Source organism: Monopterus albus, unplaced genomic scaffold, assembly GCF_001952655.1.
Source record: "Monopterus albus unplaced genomic scaffold, M_albus_1.0 scaffold133.1, whole genome shotgun sequence".
Taxonomy (NCBI): domain Eukaryota; kingdom Metazoa; phylum Chordata; class Actinopteri; order Synbranchiformes; family Synbranchidae; genus Monopterus; species Monopterus albus.
The window spans coordinates 1,552,945-1,563,480 of NW_018128013.1; the positions used below are offsets into that span (position 1 = coordinate 1,552,945).

At 38.9% G+C, this 10,536-nt stretch overlaps 1 protein-coding gene across 1 annotated transcript in view; it reads right to left on the bottom strand.

Annotated features, from left to right (window-relative positions):
* Nucleotides 1-694: 694 nt before the first annotated feature.
* LOC109967633 (5'-3' exoribonuclease 1-like) overlaps nucleotides 695-10,536 on the bottom strand; it is a 12,199-nt gene continuing 2,357 nt past the window's right edge. Inside the window, exons 2-11 of the mRNA XM_020613362.1 lie at nucleotides 9,865-10,097; nucleotides 9,191-9,288; nucleotides 8,299-8,408; nucleotides 8,058-8,168; nucleotides 7,871-7,956; nucleotides 7,652-7,739; nucleotides 7,358-7,526; nucleotides 1,478-1,545; nucleotides 977-1,114; nucleotides 695-862 (exon numbers count right to left, since the gene is read on the bottom strand). Coding sequence (XP_020469018.1) covers nucleotides 695-862; nucleotides 977-1,114; nucleotides 1,478-1,545; nucleotides 7,358-7,526; nucleotides 7,652-7,739; nucleotides 7,871-7,956; nucleotides 8,058-8,168; nucleotides 8,299-8,408; nucleotides 9,191-9,288; nucleotides 9,865-10,097 — 1,269 coding nt within the window. The remainder of the gene's footprint in view (nucleotides 863-976; nucleotides 1,115-1,477; nucleotides 1,546-7,357; nucleotides 7,527-7,651; nucleotides 7,740-7,870; nucleotides 7,957-8,057; nucleotides 8,169-8,298; nucleotides 8,409-9,190; nucleotides 9,289-9,864; nucleotides 10,098-10,536) is intronic.

A 10,536-nucleotide genomic window follows, 5' to 3' on the forward strand; every position in this document is an offset into this window, starting at 1 on the left:
TTCAGTTTTCACTAAAGCCAACTTTATTGTATAGAAATGTGTGAAATTTTCCTCTAAAAAATTTTCTAAACCTCTTATTTCTCAATAGAAATTATTATATTATCTGCCTTTTCCCAGCTGAGAGCAGAAAGTAAGTGGCATATGTAAGAGATGCTCTTACCAGCTCCAGGACTGAACCCCATGGTAATAGTAGTGGAGAACCCACTGGACACCATCCACATAACACCTGGCCTGGTTGGCTAGGAACTCACTGCAGATGGGGTAATGAAAATATATTTTAGGAACACTTGTAAACTACAAATTGATGCAATGACATCAGCTACTTAAAAGCAGTATAAAGTCTTCCCAATGTCCACATACAGTATGTTTGACCATACTGGTCCATTAATGTCATGTTTTTTTCCTTGTTCGCTGTTTGTGGCTCAACTAAAAGAGGTGTGGTGGGTGTCCCTTAAGAACTTATCAGCACTCTTTACCAATAATTATCAATTGTTGGGTATTTATTTTAGACTTAGTTCTCTTCTAACATGAGGCTACACTTTCAGACATTCACATAAACGTCTTTTAAATATTAATTGTTCACATTATTAACTGTTCACATGGCCTAGATACAATCAACTTTAATGTGAGTGATCAGCTCTGGAATTGATTTGTTATTCATTTCTATGCATTGTGTGCGTTTGTGACTATATACTCACTCCGACACCACATCCACTCCCATCTTGGTCATATAGTAGGTGCGTTTGTACTGACTGAACTCAGTTTCAAACAGATCATCCTCTTCCTCATCTTCTGCCATCATTTTCTTTCTTTCAGTCACTTTGTCTGAGGAGCTCAGAGGTGCAAGGCAGGAGGCAGAATTCTGCACATGCACATGACAAATGAGAGTTATTAATTACAGGAAATACATATTGAAAACTGTACATGAAAAAACAGTCGAGGAATGTCACTGTTATTTTTAATGCTGCATCTCTACCTCCATCTTTTCGGTGTCTTTGCTAGCAGCTTCTTCCTCTGCTGCCAGTCCAGCTGCCTCATTCAGATACTTGTTACCAATCTTACTTTCAAACCACTTCAAGTCCACAAACACGTTGTTGAAATGTTCCCGGTCAAACTGGAGGGAAACAGGAAGAAGAGGAATTTAAATTAACAATACAGTTTTCTAGAATAGATGCCATCATGTAATAAAAAAAAAGACATTTAATTTTACTTTACAACCTTTTTCCAAACTAAGCTACTCAATCCAAATGGAAACACTGTGATTTTTCCAGTATCCATTAAATGTGCCTTCTTAAAATAACAGTGACCACCTGCCTATACTGTATGAAGTAAAACATTATTAGACATAAACAATGTACAGAAAACAGCACTGATCACTACAGACAAAAAAAAAGTTCAAAATTTTTGAAAGGCTAATGTAAATATCATTTTTAATTTAAATGGAGAATTTACATTAAGCTGTACAGTGTTGTCTCACCTCAGCAAGTTTCTCCAGGTATTTCTCAAAGTTCCTGAGGTTTAGGTGGCCGTTCTCATTTAGATAGCCTGAATCAGAGAATCACAGTCAGTTCTGTTTTTTATGTGTATGATATATATTATTGTAGGCTTTTTTGAAAACAAAAAAAAAACAAAAAAAAAAACAAAAAAACACCTCACTAAACCTGACAAAAATGTTAAAATGAAAACAGGTTTCTACAAAGTAATGTCAATTAAATAAAAATATGTAAGGGAAATAGGTAAATATTCACCCCCTTTAAAAGACTGACCTAATTCAACAGCGGTCCAGCCAATTGGTGCTAGTAGTCTCACAATTAGTGAAATGGGGACCACAAGAGTGCAGTGAATGTGTCTCAAGCGCTTGTAGTGCCTGTGTCTGGAAGGTCCAGTCACTGGTTAATCAGTATTCCTGGCTACCATTACACCATGAAGTCAAAAGAACACTCCAAGCAACTCAGAGAAAAGGTTATTGAAAAGTATGACTCAGGGAATGGATACAAAAAACATTTCCAAGGCACTGAACATCCCCTGGAGTTCAGTTAAATCCATCATCAGGAAATGGAAGGAATATGGCACATGTCTAAATCTGCCTAGATCAGGCCGTCCTCACAAACTGAGTGATAGTGCAAGAAGGAGACTAGTGAGAGGGCACCAAGACACCTGAAGGAGTTACAAGCTTCAGCAGCTGAGATTGGAGAGACTCTGCATACAACTGTTGCCCTGGTTCTTCACCAGTCAAAGATTCATAGGAGAACAGCAAAGAGAAAGTCACTGTTGAAAACTCATGTGAGAGACTTGACGATCAAGTGGAAGAAAGTTCTTTGGTCTGATGAGACAAGAATGGTGCTTTTTGGCCATCAGACAAGACACAGTGTTTGGCGGACACCAAACACTGCACATCACCACAAACACACCATCCCCACTGTGAAGCACGGCAATGACAGCATCATGCTGTGGGGATGCTTCTTGGCAGCCGGCCCTGGAAGGCTTGTAACTGTAGAGGGTAAAATGAATGTGACAAAATATAGGAAAACCCTGGAGGACAATCTTATTCAGTCTGCAAGAGAACTACAGCTTGGGAGAACATTTATTTTTCAACAAGAAATGGTTTATAGACAAGGTGAGTGTTCTGTTGTGGCCGAGTCAAAGAAGACCTAAATCCAATAGAGAATTTGTGGTTGACTTGAAAAGTCACCCGATCCCCGCGCAACCTGGCAGAGCTTGAGCAGTTTTACAAAGAAGAATGGAGTAAAATTGCAGTGTCCAGATGTGCAAGCCTGACTGAGACCTATCCACACAGACCCAGTGGTGTCATTGCACCCAAAGGTGCAGCTACTAAATACTGACCTGAAGGGGGTGGATATTTATGCACCTGTTTCCCATTACACACTTTTATTTAATCGACATTATTTTGTAGAAACCTGTTTTCACTTTGCCATTAAATAGGTTTTTTTTATAAAAAAATTTGTTTTCAAAAAAGGAAAATTATATTGACCATGATTTATTTATAAAATCAATAAAAGGATAAAACATCCAAAAAGATGAATACTTTTTATAGGCACTGTGCTCGTTAACCATTATAATGTAGAATGTTCACCTTCTACAATAGCCCCTTTTACACAGAGATAGTGGCAAACTGTTGATGTTTTGACCCTTCTAAAAGGCATCTTTAAAATCTGAAAACTGCTGCGCCTGTGTTCATTTTACATAGATTTTACACAGCTGCTGGTATCCCGGTACTTAGCTTAGCATTTGATGGTCTGTGCATTTCACAGCAAATTTGAAAATTAAACAAATGAGCTGTTAACTGATTTTGTTGATTTATTTATAGATGGAAACTGGGAATTACATTAACCTCCTACGTGCATCCAGTTTAAAATCTGAGTGTCTGTTTAGGGTCAGGGCTACACACACAAGGTCCACACAGTAGAATAGACAGAAGCATGCGTTTTAGCTGGATTCACTCAAAATCCTTCCCAAGGGATTATGCAGAATTGTGGCTTTGTTTATTCCTGCTTTAGAATATAACCACAGTGAAACAATCACAAAATAACATTTTAATTCTCTGATTCACTTTGTGCTTACTCTCTAGCTCTTGCTCACATGGACCTCCAACTTCTCTATTCCACCTCATCCTCTTTATACAGGAGGTGGGATGAACTTGTCTTGGCAAAAATACTACCTGTTGTTGTGGCATTTTGGAGAGTCAACATTGACCACCTGTGTCGGTACTATACGTTTATACAGAACAGTGAGGCAGAAAACTGGCGGAAAACTCCCGCATTAAATGGCCAGTTTAAAATGGCCTACTGTGACAAGCTGAACAAACACAAACTATACAAAAACTTTAAAAAACTCATTTTGAAATACCATATATTTTAAATGTTTTAAAATAAGCATCTTGATACTTTGTCTGTCTATATGTACAGTGCCTGCTATATTCATACGCCTTGAAATTTTCCACATTTTGTCACGTTACAACCACAAACTTATTTTATTGGGATTTTATGTGATAGACCAACACAAAGTATCACATAATTGTGAAGTGGAAGGAAAATGATATGTGGTGTTCAAGATTTTTTTTACAAATAAAAATCTGAAAAGTGTGGCGTGCATATGTATTCAGCCCCCCTGAGGCAATACTTTGTCAAATCACCTTTCGCTGCAATTACAGCTGCTAGTCTTTTGGGGTATGTCTCTACTAGCTTTGCACATCTAGAGACTGCAATTTTTGCCCATTGTTCTTTGAAAAATAGCTCTGGTTCAGTCCAGTTCAGTCAGATTGGATGGAGTGTCTGTGAACAGCAATTTTCAAGTCTTGCCACAGATTCTCAATAGGATTTAGGTCTGGACTTTGGCTGGGCCATTCTAACACATGAATATGCTTTGATCTAAACCATGTACAGTATTGTTCAAAATAATAGCAGTACAATGTGACTAACCAGAATAATCCAGGTTTTTAGTATATTTTTTATCGCTACATGGCAAACAAGTTACCAGTAGGTGCAGTAGATTCTCAGAAAGCAAACAAGACCCAGCATTCATGATATGCACGCTCTTAAGGCTGTGCAATGGGGCAATTAGTTGAAAGGGGTGTGTTCAAAAAAATAGCAGTGTGGCATTCAATCAGTGAGGTCATCAATTTTGTGAAATAACAGGTGTGAATCAGGTGGCCCCTATTTAAGGATGAAGCCAGCACTTGTTGAACATGCATTTGAAAGCCTGAGGAAAATGGGTCGTTCAAGACATTGTTCAGAAGAACAGCGTACTTTGATTAAAAAGTTGATTGGAGAGGGGAAAACCTATAAAGAGGTGCAAAAAATTATAGGCTGTTCAGCTAAAATGATCTCCAATGCCTGAAAATGGAGAGCAAAACCAGAGAGACGTGGAAGAAAACGGAAAACAACCATCAAAAGGGATCGAAGAATAACCAGAATGGCAAAGGCCCAGCCAATGATCAGCTCCAGGATGATCAAAGACAGTCTGGAGTTACCTGTAAGTACTGTGACAGTTAGAAGACGTCTGTGTGAAGCTAATCTATTTTCAAGAATCCCCCGCAAAGTCCCTCTGTTAAAAAAAAAGGCACGTGCAGAAGAGGTTACAATTTGCCAAAGAACACATCAACTGGCCTAAAGAGAAATGGAGAAACATTTTGTGGACTGATGAGAGTAAAATTGTTCTTTTTGGGTCCAAGGGCCACAGACAGTTTGTGAGACGACCCCCAAACTCTGAATTAAAGCCACAGTACACAGTGAAGACAGTGAAGCATGGTGGTGCAAGCATCATGATATGGGCATGTTTCTCCTACTATGGTGTTGGGCCTATTTATCGCATACCAGGGATCATGGATCAGTTTGCATATGTCAAAATACTTGAAGAGGTCATGTTGCCTTATGCTGAAGAGGACATGCCCTTGAAATGGTTGTTTCAACAAGACAATGACCCCAAACACACTAGTAAACGAGCAAAGTCTTGGTTCCAAACCAACAAAATTAATGTTATGGAGTGGCCAGCCCAATCCCCGGACCTTAATCCAATCGAGAACGTGTGGGGTGATATCAAAAATGCTGTTTCTGAAGCAAAACCAAGAAATGTAAATGAATTGTGGAATGTTGTTAAAGAATCATGGAGTGGAATAACAGCTGAAAGGTGCCACAAGTTGGTTGACTCCATGCCACACAGATGTGAAGCAGTTATAAAAAACTGTGGTCATACAACTAAATATTAGTTTAGTGATTCACAGGATTGCTAAATCCTAGAAACAAAAACGTTTGTACAACATAGTTTTGTGTTTGTACAGTCAACGGCAGACACTGCTATTTTTTTGAACACACCCCTTTCAACTAATTGCCCAATTGCACAGCCTTAAGAGCGTGCATATCATGAATGCTGGGTCTTGTTTGCTTTCTGAGAATCTACTGCACCTACTGGTAACTTGTTTGCCATGTAGCAATAAAAAATATACTAAAAACCTGGATTATTCTGCTTAGTCACATTGTACTGCTATTATTTTAAACAATACTGTAAATAAGCACCAGTTCTAAGTGTCTTTGTGTCCTTGATTTATACAACATACTGCACTATATACAATATGTGTGTGTATGACAAGCATCTAGACAACTTCATAGGACAATTAAGACAGTAACTACATAAACATGCATAGTGAAATGCACCACAGAGGAAAATTAAGTTGAAGTAAATGGAGCTGGACTTGATGGAACCTATTGCACTTGGTTGTGTACACTCACATAGTTTTTTTTTGCTTTTGACACTTTGACTTTGAAGATAATGCATTGAGATTCTGATGGCTACATCTGATAATAAATAAAACACTGAAATATAGACAACTGTACCCTTCACCCCCTGTCAGTACCTCAAAACGGAGGATGATGGTAAGAAATGATCCTCCAGCCTTATGTGCTGTTTCAGCATGAGATGGTAACATGAACTGTCAGCGGCATGAAAATGTTACTAAGCCTCAGGTTTTTTCCTGCCTCGTACTGTACGTGTTGCTTTCACTTTCTACGTTATGACCTTTAGTGAAGCACATTTCCCATATAAACTCTCAGATTCCTCCTAGTTGTTTGGTTTTATTCGGCTTATACTGGTATTTCTACTATAATGATGCCTATGAACTCATGTGAGGAAAACCTGCACGTCATAACGTAATCAATAAATGTGCTCACTCTCTCACACCTATACACTTTTTTTTTATCTGTATATGATCTCTTCCATTTGTTGCATTTAGGGCCTTACTGCTGCTAAGCCATGTCTGTGACAGTTGGTTTGATCCTGTGTTTGTGCTGTAAAATCTGAAGCCAACATTTTTTGTTCTCCAGTAGCAAGAGTGACCTCAGGAAGTGATAAGCAGACTTCCTCGACTTCCTCACAGCACAGCAGCACTTCTGCCAAACCCTGCCGATTTCCCAAGTGAGTCACAGAACTTCCAAGATACAGACCAAAACAAATACCTCACAAAGTTGTAACACTCAGGACAGACATGACCCCCAACATCTGGATGACTTTAAATGCTCTTCAAGTGAAAAGTGTATTAAGACTCTTTTAGCATTTTGTACAGATATTATACACTCTCCTTGTACATGGGGTCACACGTTTGATAAACTTGGTCATTATCTCCCACAGATGTGAACCTCGGCCAGTTTCACCAACACCCACCACAGGTGAGTGTGTGTTCTTGTACTTGCTACATAGTGATGACCAAACTATTTTTTTTGCTGCAGAGTGAAGACATCTTTGGAAAGTGAGGACATTTTGGCAGGTCCTCACTTTCTGAAATGCCTTTTTGAGGGTTTAGGTATGCTTTATGGTTCAGGTATGTGTGTGCGTGTGTGTCCCTCACCCCCCAGGCTGGGTAGTACACTGATGTAGGTCTTGTACAGCAGTGGCAAAGCATCATGGTTTATGTGAAGATTAGGAAGGTGAGGGATGAAATCGTTTCCCACGAGGAAGCCCATTAGAATCCAGTCGTCTATTATTCGTTCCAGGTCATAATCAGAACCAATCTGATTCTGAACCCATAAATATAATCAGAATTGCCAGGAAATTATTATTTTGCTTCCATAATTCATTTGGGATTTTAATCTTATACTAATTGTGCAGTTCATTCCATATTGGGTGTATGTGTGTTTCTCACCCTGAGCTCATCAAACTCATAGTCAATGTACTCTCTCATCAGAGACAAATGAAGTAAGTGAAAGGTTGTCTCCTCTGGAGCTGTTGTCCTGAATGAGAAGATGGTGTTAAGGAAAGGAAAATGTAGTATCTTATGACAGAATAGGCACATCAATAACACAGGCAAAAATTTAATAAAAAAATATTTTTAAAAATCGAGAGAAAGAAAAGCAAATCACACCTTTTCTGAGATTTTTTCCCACCAAAACGGACCTCTTCTCTAAGCAGGGCGAAATTTGGCTCGTGGCTGGTTAAACCCAACATTATCTACAACATTGAGAGCAACGATGGTACAAGTACTCTTTACACATCCACAGAGGACCTAAGCTGTAATGTAAGCATAAAACACTGGGGCGCACAAACCCTACCAGATCAGCATCCAGGCCGTACAGGCAATGTCGGGTGTTGGGGTCATGTCCCGGCTTGGAATTCTCAGAGCGGATAAACTCCATGATCTTATGTTCTCCTTCCCCTGGTGTCTGTAAGGAAGAGAAACATACACACTCAATACAATAATGACTTAAGCTGAAACAGAATCACAGTAATTGGACATTGGCAAGGTGTACACTAATGTCTACATGCTGTCACTGAAATTGCTGTGTTACGTACCTCATGACCAGACAGGAAGACTTTGACATTCTGCCATAGCTTGTCAGTAGAGAGCTTGTTGTGGACAAAATACTTGAGCTGTTCCTGAAGTCTTGCCATGAAGTCAGTACCTGGAAATAGAATGTTATTTAAGTGGTTGCTGCTAAATTTCTCAGAAGAGCCTAATTAATATCAGATACATTGTGAAATTGTATAAAATGTGTTCATGCTAAAAGCAACATGGTTTTAGTGACCGTAAAGACTGCATGTAGTAAACAAAATGCAGTCGAACCAAAATTCAGCCCACACTGCTTAGTATCAATGCTAAACAGAGGTGCACAGTAAAGTGAACTTCCTTTCACTCTAGTACAAAACAAACAGATGACTGTACAACAACACTGTCAGGAAAAAGGGCATTCAACCCAATGCCCTCACCCCTGAGCTGTATGTTTCAGTCTGGTGTGTTTGCCTGTTTAGTTCAGTTTGTTTTAGCTGTGTGAAACCTGTCAGTATAACTCTGGGGCCAGCTACACAATGTGACCAAGACTGTCTGAAGAGGATGGTCTCAATAAAGGATGAGCTGTAACTTATGTCAGGATATGTGCAGCTACTGAGTACCAATCTAATACTAGTGTTTTCTTTCTTCCAAATTTAAACTGTGTGTAGCTCACTGTGTAAAACTCAGTGGAATCCTTTTTTGTGAGGTAACAAAGCAGCACAGATTGTTACCATGTGGCTGTTGCATGTCACTCCATTTTAAATGAGGAAGTGAAAAATACTGCACAAGGAGCAAAACAAAATACCCAGCATTCCATGAATACAAAATACCAATGCTACCCGTCTGTATTCTGCTAGATCTCATTTTATCCATTTTAATGCGTGATGTTATTCTTATGCTTGAGAGCATCCCTACCAGGAGTGATACAGTTGGAGTCAAAGCGAGACTCTGTGGGAAGCACCTCTCCTTTGTCCAGAGCTTTTTTTATCTTTTCCTCTGCTTCTTTGGCAGACCTAGATACACAAACACAGGCAGATATAAAAGAGAACAGGTCAAACTCAAGGCTCTGCCTGTGGCCCTACCTGTTGGCTGGTTTCTTCTGTCTTTACCAAAGCAAATGTTTTGGTTTTCTGTTTGAAACTCATTCTGCCTTGTAAGACACACAGGCCACAGGTATTTGTCTCACAAATATTACATGTAAAGCACATAATTATACCAGATGTATAAAGAATATTTAAGAACAGACTTGGTGGAAATATAATACAGCATTATTTTCACTTAGGATTCAAACATTGCTGAGCAGGCACAGGCTCATAAAATTCCACTTATTTTTTATTTGGTGACTTCATGAAAAGCTGATACCAGTACCGATTTAATTCTTAACAATCAGGTTCAAGTCTCTTTGAGGTCGAATGGAGTAGCATTTATGGATGAAAGGGCTATAAGTTAATATCATAGGGTCAAATGAATTAATAATAATAATTCAACATTAAACTTAGGTCTGGATCAGGGTCATAAACTCAGGTCAGAGTCTCATGCTATACACAAAGAACCTCTGCATATTTCTGTCATCCTGCATCCATCTCTACCTGAATCTCCGTCCTCTCTGCTGGTTCATCTTTGCTCTTGGTGCCACACCGTCTACAGCCATGAAGAAGACCTTGCGAGGCTTGACGATCCTGAAGAGCACCTCCAGGTAATGGAAGATGTCAGCAAAAATCTTTTCCTCAGAAATGCGAAAGTGAACATCCTCATCATTTGGGTGGGAACACTGATGGATGATCCCATTCATGTCCAGATAGAGGTTGTCAAATTCTGGAATCTGAAGTGAGAAAGAAACTTTAACAAATTCAACACTATTAAAGATTGTAAAATATATTTCTGAAATATTCCTGTAACATGGCTACAAATTGGTTGTTATTCCTTGACTGTTTAGAATATACATTAGAATATCGTAGAAAAGTCTATTTATTTCAGTAATTCAACTCAAATAGTGAAACTCGTGTATTATATAAATTCAGTACACAGAGACTGAAGTAGTTTAAGCCATTGGGTCTTTTAATTGTGATGATTTTGCTCACATTTAACAAAAACCCACCAATCTCAATAAATTTGAATATGGTGACATGCCACTCAGCAAGTTAACTCAAAACACCTGCAAAGGTGTCCTGAGCCTTCAAAATGGTCACTCAGTTTGGTTCACTAGGCTACACAATCATGGGGAAGACTGCTGATCTGACAGTTGTCCAGAAGACAATCAT